Below are 19,846 nucleotides of genomic sequence, written 5' to 3' on the forward strand. Positions count from 1 at the left end.
CCCCACAGAGGCGGTCGGTGCCGCCTACGCCTGCGCAAGAGCTGTCAGTTACGTTTGCCTCCAGGCCGCGCCTTCCCCCTCCCTTTTCTTGCCGTCGCCCTTGTCTGCGAGCCTGCGCGGAGAGGGCTTTTCCCCCCTCCCCTCGGCGCGTCTTGGCCTCCCCACCATTTTGTGCTGTGATCGCAAGGTTAGCTACTCGGTTGTTTCGTATTCTCCTGTGTGTTCGGGCTTGAGACGGAATATTGAAGGGGCCTTGATGGCGGAGAGTCAATCAGCGGCCGGCCTGGGGGACGTCACATCCCTTGGTGGGGCCGCAGCTCTCGGCTCAGAACCCGAAACCCGCCGGTTGAGCGAGCTGCGAGTCATCGACCTCCGGGCTGAGCTCAAACGTCGTAGCCTAGACAGCGGCGGCAACAAGAGCATTCTCATGGAGCGGCTGAGGAAGGTGAAGCGCTGGTCCGGCGGGGGAGGGGGAGGCATCATCCGGGTCCTTTGTCCGCGGCCCGTGGCGGGTGGCGCATGCGCGCTGGCGCTCGCAGGCCGCTGTGCGAGGGAGGCGCTGAGGGGAGCGCGGGGTGGGCGGCGGTGCCACCGCCTCCCTGCGCTGTTTACGGCGAGCCGCGGGGACTGCTTGGCGGCGGCGTGTCCCCCTCCTCGCACTGCTGTGTAGCTGTTGTCCTTGCGAGGACCGCCAGCAGGCCCTACAGTGATGTCGCTTTTTGCAGCCGCCCCGAACCTGTGCCGGTTCTGCTCTGATCTCCTCCTGGGCTTTCCCACGTAGGGGCAGCCTTTCGCGACGTTCTCTCCCCTTCTCCCGTCATACATGTACTCTCCCGTCATACATGTACTCTCCCGTCATACATGTACTCTCCCGTCATACATGTACTCTCCCCTCTCCAGTACCTCTTACACACTGCCCCTGACTCCATCTTTTTCAGTTCAGTCAGTGTTTTCCCAGACTCCCAGCTAAAATGCCTGTCTGCCGAGTAGTGAGCCTTAACCTTCACAGCTGAGGGGAGCTTTGTCCCTCAGTGGCAGCTTGATTTAGCTGCGGGGTTGTGTTTGAACACCGTGCTGTTCAGTGCCTGCAACAGCTGCTGTGGCTGCATGACCTGAGCTGGGGTGAGACACCGATGTTGCCGTCTGACACATCCTTAAAAATGCTGTCGTGGTTTGTCACTATTGGGCAGCAAAGAGCCACGTGGCTGCTTGCTCCCCCCCTCCTCCCCCAGCAGGATGAGGGAGAAAATTAGAAGGTTAAAAGTAAGAGAAGACTGGTGGATTGAGATAGACAATGGTTTTCAAAACTGGAAGGGAAACAGCAACAGAAAAGGTGAGAAAGGAGGAAAAGAAGAAAGCTATGTAAAAGAAAACAATTGCTTGCTGTCAACCAACCAATGCAAGCCAATCCCCATTAGTGGCAGCCCCACCCAGCTTCCACCCTCACCCTTTCTGAGCATGATATAATATGGTCTGGAATATCCCTTAGGTCAGCTGAGGTCGGCTGTCCTAGCTGCCTCATCCCAGGCTCATTGTACACCCTGATCAGTGCTGAGGAGCAACTTCACACTGCTAGTGCTGCTCAGCAGTAACTAAAACATCCCTGTGTTGCTTCTCAGCACAAATTCAAAGCACAGCTCCACACTAGCTACTGTGAAGAGATTGAACTCTGTCCCGTTCAAAACCAGTACAAATGCACACCCACAAACAATGCAAGAGATGTCATACTGCTGTCTCTGATAGGCCATTGAGGATGAAGGAGGAGATCCTGACGAAATTCCTGTGGCCTCAGAATTGACCAACAAGAGAACACCCAAAAGAAATAGCAAAGGTATGATGTCTGGACAAATACAGTTCCTTTGTTTCTGTATAGCTAGAACTTGGTATACAATGCTGGTTGTTTCTGTTTCATTAAAACAAACATGAATAAATAAACAAGTGCCATTTTTTTTCCTTTTACTGAAGATAGTAAACTCTCTTAGTGAGTAAGAACAAGTTCAGGTGGTGATATGATACCTAACCATGCTTACATTAGGAAGTCCTGAAAGCTATGCATGAGACTATCAATTGCTATAAATGGTAGAGGTGGAAAGTCACCTCCAGAGATTGAGTCCAGCCCCCCTGCAAAGCAGGACCTCTTAGGACAGGTCACACAGAAATGCTTCCAGGCGGATCTTGAAGATCTCTGGAGATCCACAACCTCGCTGGAGATCCACAACCTCTCTGGGCAGCCTGCTCCAGGGCTCTGGCACCCTCATAGTACATTTTTCTCAACTTAAGATGGAATTTCCTGTGTTTGAGTTTACATCCATTGCTCTGTGTCCTGCCACTGGGTATCACTGAAAAGAGATTGACTTCATTCTCCTTACAGTCACCCTGCAGGTATTTGTAGGCATGGGTAAGGTCCCTTCTCAGCCTACTGTTCTTCAGACTAAGCAGCCCCAGATCTCTCAGTAGTCTTTCCTCATAAGAGAGATGCTCCTGTCCCTTCATCATCCTCATAGCTCCCAATTGAACTCTCTCCAGTAGTTCCCTGTCCTTCAACTGGGGAGCCCAGAACTGTACAGAGTGCTCCAAATGTGGCCTAACTAGGGCTGATTAGAGATATGACCATGAGTGTAGAATTGTCAGGCACTGAGCAAGCAGCTACACCATAAGCTCCTGCTGAAAGCTCTGCTAATGTACACTAAGGTGGCTCCACAACACCCTGGGTACTGATTTCCTTGCTGTACCTCTACACATTGTCCTTTTTCTTTTCCTAGAAGCCCTTGAACCTCTCTCACCACTGAGGTGCATTTTTAGATGTGAAAAATTGCAGAGGGAATAATTGGAACCTTTTGTTGCTCAAACAGCTTTTGTTAGTGTCACAGTTTTCTGATTGTTACTTTGGAAACAACCTGCTCTGAAATAAGCTCATCAGTGATTTGACTGTTTGCTTCAGAAATACTCAACTAAATACACCAATTACATGTGGTCTGTTTGAATTGCCCATAGCCAGTTCTTAAAAAGGTCCTTTCTGAAGCTTACTGCTTCCTTCAAGATAAAGTGGTACAAACAGAGGAAGAACAGTTGGTTTTGAATAGCAACCCAAGATTGCTGGTGGCATGTGTGCCTAGATGTGATCTCTCTCCCAAGATCTTAAAAATTAGGACTGATTCTAAATCAGTTTAATTATTTAAATGGTATGGAGGGGTTCTTGTAGCAGTGATAGGATGTTTCTTTTAGATAGAAACCTTCCTGGATAGTCATGGGTTTTTTTTGGTGTTGAAGTGTTGTGGAATGAGAGGATTGCAGCTGTTGGAAACTGTTAGTTGTGCTACTTTTAGTTCATGCTCATGCTGTTCACTGAGTGGCAAGTTGTCCTCCCATTATATCAAGACAGACCTGGACTTCTGAACTGAGGTCTTGAGGATTATTTGTTGAAACAAACTCAGTGTGGAATAGATGATTCAGCAGACAGAAGCCATGTTAGGAAATTCAGTGCTGTATCTCACTGAAGTGATGCTGCTTTTAGGGAGAAAATCAGAAGAGGAAGGTCTTGAAGACAATGGACTAGAGGAAAACTCTAGAGATGGGCAGGTAAGTGAAAATCATGATTGCTGTTACTAAGAATGTCCATCATTTAACCCACAATAAATACACATCCACTCCTTTCTTTATTCCCTGTAGGAGGATATTGAAACAAGTCTGGATACCTTGCAGGATATTGACATGATGGACATTAGTGTGTTAGATGAAGCTGAGATAGATAATGGCAGTGCAGTAGACTGTGGAGAAGACTATAGTACTGATAATATTCTTGATTCTCTGTCTGAGAGTAAAGACAACATTGAAGCAGAAATGAAAGAACTTCCAGACCAGCTAACAGAAAATGAGGTGAGTAGAGGTCTTGCAGAGGGTATTTAGAATCACATCACAGAATGCACTGGGTTGGAAAGGTCCTTTAGGCATCATCTAGTCCAACCCCCCTGCAGTAAGCAGGGACATCTCCAACGAGATCAGGTTGCTCAGTCCCATCAAGCCTGACCTTGAATGCCTCCAGGGATGGGGCTTCCACAACTTCTCTGGGCAACCTGTTCCAACATTCCACCACCCTCACAGTAAAGAACTTCTTTGAACTAGACATTGTCATGTGGAAATTAAAATAAAAGGCAACTGGAGAAAGCTTTTTAATCAACAGGAATATTCAGATCTTGCTCCTCATTCTTGGCTCACAATTTGAAGTAAGAATTGAGATGTGTCAAATACTGGAAACTTTGATTGGTTTACTGCTCTGGAGAATCAAATTCAGCAGTATTGCTCCACACTCTGATATTACTTCTTGTAAGAAATGCTATATAATTCCATTTTCTTTTTACTCTTTCAGGAAGATTATGATGAAATTGAAAACAATTTAGATGCCTCTTCTCCCAATTTAATTGAAATGAAGGTAAACAGAAAAACATAGCTGCATTTGAGGTTGGCTTTGTCAGTATTCACTCTGTGGCCATACTGAAAAATAACCCCACATGACCACAATGTAGAACTGTAACAGAAGCCATGATGTGTGCTCTTGCTTGGAATGAATGCAACCTGTCAAATGAAAATCCCTGGTGGCTTTTCCCCTGCTTTTCAGTCATCCTAAAGACTCTCTCCACTTCTGTGACAAACAAAACCAGAGTCTTGCACTGTTGCTTTCTTCTTTTTCCTGCTGATTATCACAAGCAGTAGCTGTTCTTGGTTTTCATTCTGCAGCTGAAGTGGTACACAAAGATACTTTATTGATCTCTTTACCATTCCATGTTGGAGGGAGGTCAGAACCACGTTGTGGCTGATCCTTTGATTTGGCTTTAATGTGCTGGAAATTTTCCCTGTATAAAATACTGACTTCCCCTGGCTGGTGGTGGGGGAAAAGTGCTACATGTAGCAGGAGGATTTGTGTAGCTTTTTCAGCCTTGGGACTGGGGGAGGGGTTGCTATTAGCCTGTGTTACAAAATGCATTCTCCAACATCCTCATCCTCTCTTTATTTTCCCCAAACAGAAAACGGAGAAGCTGCACCTGGAGCCAGGTACTGTTAAAGAAAACATATTCCTGTCTATTCAACTAATACTTTTTAAACCATTAACTATTAAAAGAAACAAAACAAAACAAAAAAAACCACCCACAAACCAAACCCAGGCAACAAGCCTAATTTACATTATTTTTATGATGGACAACCCAGATCATGCAGGGTCATAGAGATTGGAAACCCAATCATATCCCCAGATCTGTGAAGTGTGATGCTTGTCAGCTTTGAAATATTTCCAGTGCAATGAAATGGTTTAAAAAAAAAACCACACACACAAAAAAAAACCAAACACCCTCTTTTAAATGGATTTAGAGAAGTTAATCACAGTTTAAGCTAAAGATTCTGCTTGTAAACAGATCTTGTGATATCACACACCTTAACTCTGTTACTAAGTAGAGAGCAGTGAAAGCAGTAAAGAGGAAAAAGAGATTGTAGGTGATTAAGATGTAAAGCTTAGTTACTTGGATACAGAAGAAAGAAGAGAGTTTCTTCATGGAAATTTCATACAGATACTTTCCAATTTCTGGACTGCAAACACACTCATGCACCATCAGAAGATGCCCAGGTCTCATGTTGGACTGTCTGCTAAAAGAAATTCAGAGAAATTTAAAATTGAACCCTCAGTGCCTTGATACACTCAGTTAAGCATCTCGGACTCTGGAAGCTAACTAGAGAAGAAACAGAGCTGAACGATTTCCTGAAGAATATGAAGGATGAGCCAGAAGGTTTTTTTTTCTGTTAAGTCTGTGGGGGCATTTTTCTTCCCTGTTAACATGGTAGGGCTGGTGTGGTAGCTTGTGAGGCGGCAGTTAGCGTAGCACTTGTAATGCTGTGTACACCTAGGGTTTTCCAATCTCTGTGTAGCTTAGCAGTTCTCTTGGTGTTAGTGTGGCAGCCATGCCAGTTCCACATTTGTGATTGCTGTATTTCCCTGGTGATTAAATCTTGTGCCATTCTATTCCTGTTAAATCCGTAGAAAATGAGAAAATACTCGACATTTTGGGGGAAACTTGTAAATCTGAAGTACTTAACGAAGAGCCTTCCGAGGCGGAGCGGCCACACGCCCAGGAAGCCAGTAACGTGGTGCCAGGCAAGAGGCTAGCGGAGGAAGAGGACGCTCTTGCTGCCGCTCAGGTGGAGGAAGATGCTTTAGATATGGACAGCAAATCGGCACAAGCTATGGCAAGGAAGGAAGCAAAGCGTTTAGTTGTAGCAAAAGGGGAGACAAGTGAACAGACAATAGAGGAAGAGAAGCTGGACTCTGACTCTTTAGTGGTAGAGACCCTAAGCGATCAGAGTAGCAAACGCTCCCAAGGCCCGGAAGCCTCTAGTGGGGAAACAGCGGCCAAAGGCGCAGGTCCCGAAGGCAAAGCTAGCAAAGAAGATGGCAAGAGACCAGAAGACAAAGCTAATTCTGAGGAATCCCCTGCTACTAAAGAGTCCTCAGCCAGTGAGGGCGGTGATCAGAAAAAGAGGTTTGTTTTTTCTCCGTTATCGCCCAGATGCTATCTGTTTTTCATTGGTCCTTAAGTGATGCAAATAAGGTGTTTCCTTCAATTGGCCACCGAGACTGATGAAATTGTAGCCTATTCCTAAAGAGCCTGTTTTAATTCTCCATGTGCAGATATATAATTTTGTTTAATATCTTATCTATCTATCTATATTTTGTTTCTAAAAACATAAAGGGTTTGATTCTTTTCCTTTCCTTCCTCAACCTTCACAGGTTGGGTTGTTTTGTTTGGTTTTCCTCCTTAAATTCCTCTTACTCGTAAACATCTTCCTAATGGAAAGCTGTTTAAGAATCTGACTTGGTTATTTCTTGTCAGATGTCTTAAATTGAGTATACAAAGGTGTGCTTTCAGTTGCAAGGTATTTGCTGGTAGGTATTTGATTTTAGCTTTTTGTCAAGAATTTCTAGTCAGTCCCTTTGCTTTATGACTTGAATAATGTGTTGTTTTGTCTTTAGCCCTGGTGAGGAGGACAGAGATGCAAAGATAATCTCAAAGGATGAGAAAGGTATGTTCCTGTGCCAACAAAAAAAGCCTTCCTGATTGCTTTGGGTTGTTTGGTTTGAGGGTTTTAGGGGTTTGGAGACTGTGTTGTGGATGTGCCAATGATTTTTGAAGTGTTTTGGGGTCAAATCTAACCTTTACATGAGGCAGTTGTAGTAACTACTCATTCAGAGGAGTAAATAGAGGAGTCACAGAGTGTTAAGGGTTGGAAAGGAGCCTCTGGAGATCAGGTGCAACTCCCCTGCCAAAGCAGGATCACCCAGGGCAGGCCACACAGGAACACATCCAAATGGGGCTTGGAAGTCTTCAGAGAAGGAGACTCCACAACCTCTCTGGGCTGCCTGCTCCAGGGCTCCAGCACCCTCACAGCAAAGAAGTTTCTCCTCACTTTCTGGGTTGCATTTCATTTTCTCTCTCATTACAAACCAGTTGTGGAATTGCTCCTTTTTGATTCAGAAGTGGCTGTTGAAAAGGGGTATGTTGGTTTTATTTGTTTTCCTCCTTTAGGTCACGCTGCCAGTGGTTCTGGTAGAAACTTTTGGGTGAGTGGATTGGCTTCCACTACAAGAGCTACAGATTTGAAGAACCTTTTTAGCAAATATGGGAAGGTAAGCGTTGGCTTGGCTTGGCTTAAGGGTTTTTTAAGGCTTACTATGGTCCTGTCATTAAAAATATCAGTGAAAGGAGACAACATACAAAAATCATTGTGGGATACCAAGGGAAAAATTGAAGTGCACACTGACTGACTGCTTGCTTTGTGTTCTGTGCCTCACTTCCAAACAAATACAAGATTCCATTTATTATCCATTTATTTGAAACAACCAATGGCTGTTTACAGCACAGAAAAGGAAAATATTTGTAGGTTGAGTATCTTCACCCCTTGGAAAATGACAGTGAGCAGTGAATTTAACATTGCTTATCAAAGACATCCTTTAGGACTGAGTGAAACAAGCAACAGGTGCTGAAACATAATTATTGCAGGCTCAGCAAACATGAATCCCACACAGCTGCATGGGAGCTGGCTCCTAGCTAGCAGCTTCAAGGCACAGGTGAAGTTAACCTGTCACCATCTGCAGCCACCCATGCAGACACACCCTCCAAATGACCCTTAGAATATCTTAAGGAATTGCCTTGGTACCCAAAGCTTGAGTTTTTGCCTAGGCTTGGCAATTCCTGTAAGAAGCTCTCATTTTGGTAGATTTGAGGGCTGGGTGAGTTTTGAGTGAGGGAGATTCCTGCAGTTGTTCTTAATGACAGACAAATTCCCTGTCAACTGGGAAACTGAAAAAGCCAATTTAATAGAAGATTGATGTCAGAGACATCAGTAAGGATTTATGTCAGCCCTTTGAAGCCTGTTTAAAGATGACTGTCAGCAGATTGTAATGAAAGAGAAGTGTTATGTGCTGGCAATCTGCTGTTGAATGTTTAATGAAAATACTCTGGAACTTAAATGTGACTTTATAACAGCTCCAAAAATGGCTTAAGTGCAACAGGCTTTAGTCTCCAGAGTTTCAGACAAGCTCACTAAAACCTTTTTAATGTTCCTCCTCATAAAAATGCAATTATTTTCCTTCCTTGGGCAGAATTCCTTCTGGTAACCTGGAACATTGATCATAGAGCTCACACAGTTTTAAATGTAGTTAAAAACTAGACAGCAGCCAACCTTGTCTTTGCCTCTACTTAGCTGCCATGGTAATGTTTAGTCATTGGAGTTAAAATTACTGTTCTTTTCTTTGGAGTATTAGCAGGGGCAAAGCTTCCTAGACATAAATGTACATCTGCAGTAAATAAAGTGCTCAGAAGTATGTGCTTTATTCAGTTGTGCTTGAAAATACTGACAGCTCTGTGAAATGCAATTGATTTCTGTAATACAAACTGAGCTGTGTGGAAGGTATGAACATAAGTAAGCAGCATTTAGAGAACAGAAGTGATTTCTGTGGGTTTTTTCATACACTTCTGGGGGGAAACTTCCTGTTTCTTCAATAAGATGGTAGCTAAAATGGTGTCTGCCTTTAGCAGTGACAGGGAAAGGTTTTTTCCTGAGGACAGGTGGGACTTGGCAACTGAGCTAGCATTGGCACATGGGGGAAATTGGCTTACAAATTGTTACTAGGCTTCTAATATTTGAGCAAAATGATGTTCTTGATGCAAAATTAGCCTTTGAAAAAAATTAATTTGAATGGGATTTCTTCAGAACAGATTTCAGTCTTTGCCTCCCATCTTTTGCAGCCTTGCATGGGTGAGGGGATTACCTCCAAGCAATGTTCCCTTTGTATTTCATAGAATCATACAATGATTTGGGTTGGAAGGAACCTTAAAGATCATTAAGTTCCAACCCCCCTGCCATGGGCAGGGACACCTCCCACCAGCCCAGCTTGCTCTATGCCTCATCCAACCTGGCTTTAAACATTTCCAGGGAGGGGTCATCCACGACTTCCCTGGGCAACCTGTTCCAGTGTCTCCCCACCCACACTCTATAAAGAATTTCTTCCTAATCTCCAGTCTCAATCTCCCCTCTCCCAGCTCAAGGCCACTGCCCCTCATTCTGGCCCTTGCCAAAAGTCTGTCCCCAGATCTCCTGTAGCCCCTTGAGATACTGGAAAGCTGATCCAAGGTCTCCCTGGAGCCTTCTCCTCAGGCTGAACAGCCCCAACTCTCCCAGGCTGTCCCCACAGGGGAGATGCCCCCGCCCTCTGAGATTTGCTAATCTATTAAAAATGGAAGCTTTCCTGAATGATTATGGACAGGAATAAAACAGAGTAAGAATGGAGCTCATCCTTGTTGCTGTTACCTGGCAGGCAGCTGTTACAGTAACCTCTCTTTGTTTTGGGAAGGTGGTAGGTGCCAAAGTGGTCACCAACGCTCGCAGCCCTGGCGCTCGCTGTTACGGCTTTGTCACGATGTCTACAGCAGAGGAAGCTACAAAGTGCATAATTCACCTCCACAAAACAGAGTTACATGGGAAAATCATTTCAGTAGAAAAGGTGAGTGCTGATCCCCATCACCATCACACTGGACAAGAGGTCAAGGCACGTTCTCAGCTGATGATGTGCAAAATCATTTTCAGGCAAAAAGTGAACCTGCTGGGAAGAAGCCAAGTGAAAAAAAAGAGAATGAAGGAAAAAGAGAATCAGGCAGTGAGAGGTACTGTTCTGAACATTCTCTGCCCAGAGATGTTTTGCTGGTTCTCAGTGTATGGTGATTGGTCAGGAAAAAAGCAGTAAGAATTTCTGTGGCAAGCACCAAAAAGCCATAGGTCCATCTTTCTGACTCTTATCCCAAGAGAAGCTTCCCTTGGTGTTCAGTGTCTTAACAAATCTCTGTTGGTGAGCTTTGAAAGGTAGGCATTGGAAAGTTGCATTTTAAAACATACCTTTTAATTTAGCTCTGTTTGGGTTTTAGCAGATTATGATCATACAATGGCCTGGGTTGGAGTGGACCTCCAAAGGTCATCCAGTCCAATCCCCTCTGCAGTAAGCAAAGGCATCCTCAACTAGATCAGGTTGCCCAGAGCCCTGTTGAGCCTCACCTTTAGTATCTCCAGGGTTGGAGCCCAAACCACCTCCCTGGGCAACCTGTTTCAATGTTCCACTACCCTCATGGTAAAGAACTTGTTCCTAACATCTAATCCAAACAATGCTTTCATGGCATAAATCTCTAGAAATGGAATATTGATTAGTGTGTCACTGTTCCTTCTTTACATTTTGCTCTCATTGGAATAGAGCTTTCTCAGGTGGCTGTGGTCACACAAACAGTTAAAGATAAGTTGCCCAAAATCTCATTTCCAGAATGTGTTGCTCTTCAGCACTGTGCTGTCCTCTTTACCAGTACTGAAAGTAGCTGAAAAAGACACTTCAGAGAATGAGTAAGGCACTAAGTCCTTTGCTTTAATTATCACCTTGAGGCCTAACTCCTATTGCTGGGAAGTTTTTGCCTTGTTTTCATCTAGTTTGCCCAGCAAAAGTTGTGCATCTTGGCACTTTTTGATTCTCATGTTGTACAAGGAACTTGGTGGGCATGAAGTGTAGGGTGTGGGTGAATTTTTTCCATTTGCCTCCAGTTGAGATACCTGGAATCATAGCCAGGTTTTTGTGACAGCTGCACACTATAATCTGATGGGTTTCTTTTATGGGGTAGGAAGTTGTGGAAGGAAATCTTAGGAAATTTAATGACTGTCTTAATGACCACAGAGTTCTACTTTGTTCCTATGTTGCTAGAAAGCTCCTTTTGTTTGCTTCTACTCTGTATCAGTCTAATCTTTATCTATATCTATCTACAGACCTGGCAGTGTTAAAAGAGATGAGAAATCTGACCAAAAAGATGATTCTAAAAGGACAGAAGATAAAGATGAAAAGGAAAAGAAAGATAAAGATGAGAAGTTTGGTTCATCAGATCAACATAAAACTAAGTCAGGTAATTTGGCTCTTCTTTTTCCATAAAGACATGGTAAAGCATGAGTGTTAATTGTAGGCAGTTGTAGAATTCTACGAGCAGGGGCTGAGTTTCAACCCTTTGTTGCATGCACCAAGGTGCACAGACTCCTGTGTGGCTCTGCCTTCTGGCATTTAACACTTGTGGGTGCAGCATTCACACCCAGAGGAGGTTCTCTGCTATCCAGACATGGCACCAAGATGCCACCTGAGGAGCAGAGAGAGCATTTTTGTCATGAAGGTGGTTCAGAAGTCACCATGGGAGGATAAGGAGGCAGCAGAGGGGATGGATAAGCTGTGATGATACTTAATTTCATTTTAAAACAACCCAATGTTGTACAACTCTTTCAGATTCTTAGTTTGAAATCCAGAAGGTATCAACAGGCCAGAGGGGAGGGTTTATGACATTAGGTCATGCTTAAGATAAATACTTGAAAGAGATGTGGAGGAAAAAAAGTGATTTTTGGAGAAGATAACTTCTGGCATAGCAGAGAGCTGTAGCTTATGTAGTTTGTTTGGCTTTTTTTTTCCATCTCTTTCCCTTCAACCTCTGATTTATTCAGGAAGTAAAGGAACAGAGAGAACAGTAGTAATGGATAAATCCAAAGGAGAACCTGTCATCAGTGTGAAAACATCAACTACATCAAAAGACAGAGTAAGTAATGCTTCTGCATGGGAAACATTAAATAATCATAGAGTTGGTTTGGTTGGAAAAGAACTTCAAGATCATTAAGTGCAGCTGTCAACCCAGCACCACCACAGCCCCTAAACCATGGCCCCAGGTGCCATAGCCATGAACACCTCCAGGGTTGGGGACTCCACCACCTCCCTGGGCAGCCTGTGCCAATCCCTGACCACTCTTGCAGCAAAGAAACTTTCCTAATCTCCAGCCTAACCCTCCCCTGACACAACTTCAGGACATTTCTTGTCAATCCTGTCACTTGATCCTAGGGAGAAGAGACCAACTTCTACCTGGCCCCAGCCTCCTTTCAGGAAGTTGTAGGGAGCCAGGAAGTCTGCCCTCAGCCTCCTTTTCTTCCCAATCTCCAGTCTGAATCTCCCCTCTTCCAGCTCAGCCATTACCCCTCATCCCATCCCTTCAAGCCCCTGTAGAAAATGCCTCCCCCAATGTGGGCAGGTTGCTGTGTCCATGTGGTGTGTAAGGGTAAAGAAAAGCAGACCGAGTGTTTAATAAAAACCTGGGGGCTAAGCTTTGAGCCACGACCCCCGTGAATGGAAATGGAGCTTAGAGCACTGTTTGTGCTAGCTGTCCTTTTACAAAGCTCCCTCTTTGTCAGTGCACTCCATTAAATGTCTCTGCTTCACTACTGCACACAGAGCAGCAAGAGCCAAGACCGCAAATCGGAGAGCAGGGAGCGGCAAGGGATTGTGCCCTTCAACAAGATCAAAGCGCAGCGGAAAATGAGGGAGGCAGAGCAGCGCCGGTAAGAGCAGCAGTGACACCACTCACTTGTTGCTGATTGATTGATTGATTATTGTTTTAACTACTCTAGCACAAATAGAATGAAATGTAACAGTTACTGGGAAATAGAGGGGTTGGGTTTGGCTGGTCCTTGGAGTCTGTTAGGTGTGTGTGGGTCAGGATTAGCGAATCGTAGAACTGTTTTGATTGGAAATGACCTCGAAGGTCGTCCAGTGGAACCTTCAACCCAGCACCACCATGGCCATCGAACCATGACCCCAAGTGCCATGGCCACACGTTTCTTGAGCATCTCCAGGCGTGGGGACTCCATCACCTCCCTGGGCAGCCTGTGCCAATCCCTGTACCAAGAAATTCTTCCTAATCTCCAACCTAACCCTCCCCTGACAATTTCAGGCCATTTCCTCTCCTCCTATCACCTGATCACAGGGAGAAGAGACCAACTTCCACCTGGCTCCAGCCTCCTTCCAGGGAGTTGTATGGAGCCAGAAGGTCTCCTCTCAGCCTCCTTTCCTCCATGCTGAAGAACCCCAGTTCCCTCAGCCACCCATTATAATAATTGCTCTATAGATGTTTGCAGTTGCTGTGGGTTTGATGTTTAATACCTCTTTATGTTTTTCCTGTGAACCTCCTGTGTGTGTGGAAGTCTCAGAGCTGTGCCTGTTTGTTTCTGCTCCCACAGCACACGGGAGCGTCGGGAGAGGCAGCAGCACCTGCAGACCATCCGGGAGCGAGAAGAAAGGGAGAGGCTTGAGATTGCTCGTGAGAGGCTGGAAATTGAAAGGCAACGCCTTGAACAGGAAAGGATGGAAAGGGAAAGGCTGGAGAGGGAACGGATGCACATCGAGCACGAGAGGAGGAGAGAGCAGGACCGCATCCAGCGCGAGAGGGAAGAGCTGCGGCGGCAGCACGAGCAGCTGCGCTACGAGCAGGAGCGGCGCTCTGCCATGAGGAGGCCTTATGACATAGATGGCAGGTAAAGGCAGCAAAGACACGATGGAAGACCTTGCTGCCAGGTTCTGTCTCACCAGCCTGGGCTATAAAAAGCTGTCTGTGCGCCCTCCGGTTCCAGTCAGCAGCAGCTGTTGATTGCGTTGTGTCAAACTATCCTCCCTGTGGTTATTCAGCTCCCTTGTGGGACTTAATTACCCTTCTTGGTAGCTTGGAAGGAGAGAACAATATCCAGGGGCATTCTCCTGACTAAAATGGGCACGTTCTTTCCCTCAGGAGAGATGATCCATACTGGCCAGAGGCAAAGCGCATGGCCATGAATGACAGGTACCACTCAGACTTCAGTCGCCAGGATCGCTTCCATGACTTCGACCACAGGGACCGTGGCCGTTACCAGGACCATTCAGTAGACAGGTTGGTGTCTCACCTCCACTCTGCTGCCCCAAAACAACAGCCCAAAATGTATTTAATGCTACATTTACCAGCCCTTGTGTGTTTGGGTTACACTTTATTTTATAAGCATGGCCTGGTAGACTCTTTATCCTATATAATCACAAAGAAACCTGTGCTGTGCCAGCAGTTAAACCTTCTGGCAGGCTTGTTCAGAGTGTTCTGCTTGCAGTGTTGCTTCACACATCTGCAGCATCCTAAAACCTTCCTAAATACTATTGTAGGCACCTAGCATCTTCAAAACAGTCTTGTTTATGCTTTAGGACTAACTGGGTTCTCCAGGAATCCAAAATGTGTCGTGGCTGCCATATATCCCAGCTGCTTGTGCCGTGGCAAGAGCTTGGAAGCAGGATTTTTTTCATCTGTGTTGTTCTGCAGATGGATTTTTATAGGCTGCTCTATGTTTTACTGCCACAATCTGATCTTAATTGTCTGTTTGTAGGAGAGATGGCTCCAGGACAATGATGGGAGATCGGGATGCACAAGTGAGTTGCTTTATAAAGCTACAGAAACATCTTGTTGTAGAGTCATGAAGTGGTTTGGGTTGGGAGGGACCTTAAAGATCATCTAGTTCCAACACACCTGCCATAGGCAGGGACACCTCCCTCTAAACCAGGGTGCTCAAGGTCCTGTTCAGCCTGGAGAAGGCTCAGTTTATCTTACTGTGGCAGTTTAGGCTAAGTGCCTGCTGTGCTGCCACACCAGATACACCTCTGGTGTCCTGAGTGTCCAGCCCAGTGGGTGGGCACAGGAAAGAGCATATTTCATACCCATAATGTCCTGCTCCCTATAAATCTATCAGCAAGGTCTCACACTTTCTTCTCTTTCTACTCCCCTGAGAGATGCTTTCCTATCTGGTAATGGTGGGGGAGTGTTTCAAGAAAGAGCCCTGGGGGTTTTGAGTATACCCTCAGGTAGGGAGAAAGGGAAATGCTGGGAGACTTCTGGGTATGATGTAAGGGACTCTGTATGCTTTGGGTTTGTCACTATGCTTGTAGCTCTTGGAAAAGCAGGGAGTGTTTTACATTTAAACTTTCCATCACTTCTGCAATCCATTTGTGTGAGTCTCATTTTTCTGCCCCAGTGAGAGGCAAGAGAGAATCTGCCTGGCCTCAAACCAGGACAGGTATTAATACCTCATGGCGGGGAGAGTATGGAGAAGATAGAGCCAGGCTCTATTCATTAGAGCCCACTGACAGGGCAAGAGTCAATGAGCAGAGACTGAAACATGAAATTCCATCTGAAGACAAAACAAATCAGCTTTAAAGACCAAACAACAAGCACCAAAACCCAAACTGAAAACCTCAGCCCCAAACAAAACAACAAAAACCAAGACAAAGGAAAAAAAGCCAAGCAACAAGGCAAAAAACAAAACCCAAACCACAACACTGGAATAGGTTGGGGAAGTTGTGAAGTTCCCAGCTGTGAAGGTACTCAAACCCCAAAGGGAGACTGTTCTGGACAGCCTGCCCTGGCTGAGCGTGCTTGAACGTGGGGGCTGGACTAGATGATCTCAGGAGGTCCCTCCTATCCTAACCGATTCTGGGATGAAGTCAGTGCAGCTGAATGAGTGCAACCAACATAGGGGTCTGGTTTAGGCAGTCCTCTGAGTGTCCTTTGCCTTCCAGCACTACCCAGATGAGCGCCACGGGGGACCAGATCGTCACTCGCGAGACTCTCGGGAGAGCTGGGGCAGCTATGGATCTGACAGGAGAATGAGTGAGAGCAGAGGGATCCCCCCCCAGTCAAGGTTAGTCTGCTTCACTGGAAGTGGTGTTTGTTTGGTTGGTTTTTTCTCTCTTGTACATTCTCTTGTGGAAGTGGGGATGCAGGGTTTGGAAGTAGGATTCTTTTTCTTCCCAACTTTCACCCCTGAGTCTGTTCTCTGGATGGATTACAGATAGGAAGCTCTTTCAGCTTGCTTTGTGGGTCAAAGCATGCAGCTTGGTGGGATGGTTTTAAACCTTATTTTTGTGGTTTTTTTTAATAACTTCCCATCTGAAAGCCTTCAAAGCCCTCTGGAGATTATCCAGACCCACCTGGGTGCATACCAGTGTGATCTGGTAGAGGTCATCCTGCTCTGGCAAGGGGGGGAGGTTAGAATAGAATAGAATTAACCAGGTTGGAAAAGACCTTTGAGATCATGAGTCCAACCTATCACCCAACAACATCTAATCAGCTAAACCATAGCACCAAGTGCCTCATCCAGTCTCCTCTTAAACACCTCCAGTGAGGGTGATTCCATCTCCTCCCTGGGTAGCACATTCCAATGGCCAATCCCTCTTGCTGGGAAGAACTTCTTTCCAACATCCAGCCCAAACCTCCCCTGGCACAGCTTGAGACTGTGTCCTCTTGTTGGACTAGATGATCTTTCAAGGTCCCTTCCATCCTCTAACATTCTGTCTGTGATGTTTTCAATTCATTTTACCTAACATTACTATCAAAGCTTTGATACTGGCAAGGTCCCTGGAGGTGTTTTAAGACCAGGCTGGATGAGGCTCTAGCCAGCCTGATCTAGTGTGGGGTGTCCCTGCCCATGGCAGGGGGGTTGGAACTAGATGATCCCTGTGGTCCCTTCCAACCCTGACTGATACTATGATAATGGTTCTTCCCCAGCTTCCAGCTGTTGGCAGCACCATCCCTCTCAGCCCTTTGAAGGGGAGTGGGGGGGGGAAACAAGTGCATTCCTTGACTTTTGAATCTTATTTTGCTCGCTCTGGCTGACATGAGGAGGTGTGAATTTCATTGCAGAGATGGACGAGACTGGGGAGATCATGGCAGGAAGTTTGAAGGCCACCAGGATCGTTCGTGGCAGAGCAGCGTGGATGGGATGATAGGACGGGATCATGAGAGGTGGCAAGGTAGGGCTGCTTGCATAACAGCTCCTTAGCTGTGCCACAGAAAGCAGGAAATGCAGGCACTGTTATCCTCAGAGATGAAGTAAAACCATTTCTGTGCAGCTGAACCTTTTTGGGGTTGTTATTGTTTCAGGTGGAGGTAGAGGCAGACCTGGCCACGTGATGCACCGGGGAGGCATGTCAGGGTAAGGACTTGAAAGCAGCTAAGTCTTTGTTTCCCTTTTAAGAGAATCACAGAATGTTAGGGGATGGAAAGGACTTCAAAAGATCATCCAGTCCAACCTCACTGCCAGAGAAGGGCCACGTAGGGCAGGTCCCACAGGAACACATCCAGGCAGATTTTGAAGGTCTCCACAGAAGGAGACTCCATAACCTCTCTGGGCAGCCTGCTCCAGGGCTCTGTCACCCTCACAGTGAGGTTTTCCCTATGTTCATGTGGAACTTCCTCTGCTCCAGCTTGCCCCCCTTGCCCCTTGTCCTGTCATTGGACATCCCTGAGCAGAGCCTGCCTCCATCCTCCCAGCACTGTCCTGCACATCTTTGTACACATGAATGTGGTCACCCCTCAGGCTCCTCCAAGCTCCAGAGCCCCAGCTCCCTCAGCCTCAGCAGGGAGATGTTCCACTGTGTTCAGCAGCTTTGTAGCTCTGTGCTGCACTCTCAAGGAGTTACCTGAGGCCCTTCTTGAACTGAGGGGCCCAAACTGGTCACAATATTCCAGATGCAGCCTCATGAGGGCAGAGTAGAGGGACATCTACTTTCATTAGCCAAAGAAACATTTTATGGGAGCAGCAGCTACCTGATTTGTTACTTGTCATGAAACAATCATGGAATGGTTTGGGATGGAAGGGACTCCAAAGGTCATTCAGTCCAACCCCCTCTGCAGTAAGCAGGGAGATCCTCCAATAGATCAGGTTGCCCAGAGCCCTGTGCAGCCTCACCCTGAATATCTCCAAGGATGAGGCCTCAACTACCTCCCAGGACAACCTGTTCCAGTGTTCCACTGCCCTCATGGTAACAAAATCCCCTTGGCTTTTATGTGGTGCAGAAAAACGATGCAGAAAGCTTGAATCATAGAATCAACCAGGCTGGAAAAGACCTCAGAGATCATCAAGTCCAACCTATTACCCAATACCTAAGACCTCCTGACAACTAAACCATGGCACTAAGTGCCTCATCCAGTCTCTTCCTAAACACTTCCAGGGATGGTGACTCCACCACCTCCCTGGGCAGCACATTCCAAGGGCCAATCTCTCTTGCTGTGAAGAACTTTCTCCTCACCTCCAGCCTAAACTTCCCCTGGCACAGCTTGAGACTGTGTCCTCTTGTTCTGGTGCTGGGTGCCTGGGAGAAAAGACCAACCCCCACCTGGCTACAACCTCCCTTCAGGGAGTTGTAGAGAGCAAGAAGGTCTCCCCTGAGCCTCCTCTTCTCCAGGCTAAGCAACCCCAGCTCCCTCAGCCTCTCCTCACAGGGCAGTGCCCCAGACCCCTCCCCAGCCTCATTGCCCTTCCCTGCACCACGCCAGGAACCGTCCCCGAGATCACCTGGCGTCCCAGAGCGGGAGGAGAAGGTCTGAATCCTCTTTCTTTTAATGCTGGGGCTTTCTTTGCAGGCGTGGAGGTTTCATGCAGAGTGGCAACCAAAGTCAGATGATGCATGCAGGAGGAATGCAGGAAGGATTTGCTGGCCAGGAGAGAGCAAACCGACCGAACGACCCTCGGTTCAACCGCCGCTACTGAGCGTCCTGTGACTTTTTAATGCAAGGTGGCAACCAAAACGAATTCTCTTCACCCAGGGTTACCCTTCACTGTAACTCAGGGGCCCACTCTTAAGTGTAATTTTATTACTTTGGGGGGGTTTTTGTTTTGTTTTGGGGTTGTTTGGGGTTTTTTTTAAGCTGCTGCCACACTCTGTCCCTCGCCCCCGACGTGAACTCATTCGTTTTTGTAATGTGTTGTTCATGTTCTCCCCCCTCCTCTCCAACCTGTTTGTTAATGAAAGCATTCCATTTTCCAGATACAATTAAAAAACAGCCCAGCCAGCTGGCAGTTAATGGCTTGGTTTCAGCAGTGCCCCTGGAACGCTTCCATTTGCACACTTCCACTGTGGCCGAGGCTTGGCTGCTGCTCGGGAAGCAGCGGGGTCCTGATCCAGTCTGCTGCCAGAGGGGGGAGCTGCTGTGTGAAAGGACTGCTCAAGGCAGTGGCTCTTCTGAGGTGGCTCCTTCCTGCCATCAGTGCAACACTGCACACCACACAGGCAGTGAGATGGTTCCATCTGCTACAGGGTGGAGAAGCTCTACAGAGGGACCAGGTCAGGATGGACCAACAAGCCAAGGCCAGTGGTGGGCTGAGGTTCGACAAGGCCAAGGGCTGGGTCCTTCACCTGGGTCACAGCAACCCCATGGATGCTCCAGGCTTGGGGCAGAGTGCCTGGAAACTGCCCAGCAAAAAAGGACCTGGGGGTGATAGCAGCAGCTGAAGATGAGCCACTGTATGCCCAGGTGGCCAAGAAGGCCACCAGCATCCTGGCCTGGATTAGCAATGGTGTGGCCAGCTGGACTGGGACAGGGATTATCCTTCTGTATTTGGCCCTGCTGAGGCCACACCTTGAATATTGGGTTCAGTTTTGGGCCTCTCTCTCCAGGAAGGA

The 19,846-nt window shown here is 46.7% G+C and overlaps 1 protein-coding gene across 1 annotated transcript; it reads left to right on the top strand.

Moving 5' to 3' along the window:
* The first annotated feature begins 69 nt into the window (after positions 1-69).
* LOC137457679 (scaffold attachment factor B1-like) lies at positions 70-19,249 on the top strand. Its single transcript, XM_068169505.1, has 21 exons — positions 70-445; positions 1,744-1,831; positions 3,515-3,579; positions 3,670-3,876; positions 4,367-4,429; positions 5,022-5,049; positions 6,026-6,524; positions 7,016-7,065; positions 7,569-7,669; positions 9,896-10,045; positions 10,129-10,205; positions 11,341-11,474; positions 12,055-12,146; positions 12,830-12,936; positions 13,615-13,908; positions 14,160-14,297; positions 14,776-14,818; positions 15,962-16,083; positions 17,085-17,194; positions 17,325-17,376; positions 18,807-19,249. The coding sequence occupies exons 1-21, from the start codon at positions 257-259 to the stop codon at positions 18,931-18,933; spliced, it is 2,736 nt and encodes a 911-aa protein (XP_068025606.1). The 5' UTR covers positions 70-256; the 3' UTR covers positions 18,934-19,249.
* Positions 19,250-19,846: the final 597 nt, after the last annotated feature.

This window comes from Melanerpes formicivorus, unplaced genomic scaffold, assembly GCF_026170545.1.
Source record: "Melanerpes formicivorus ecotype bairdi unplaced genomic scaffold, bMelFor1.0.p_v2 SCAF_187, whole genome shotgun sequence".
Classification (NCBI taxonomy): Eukaryota; Metazoa; Chordata; class Aves; order Piciformes; family Picidae; genus Melanerpes; species Melanerpes formicivorus.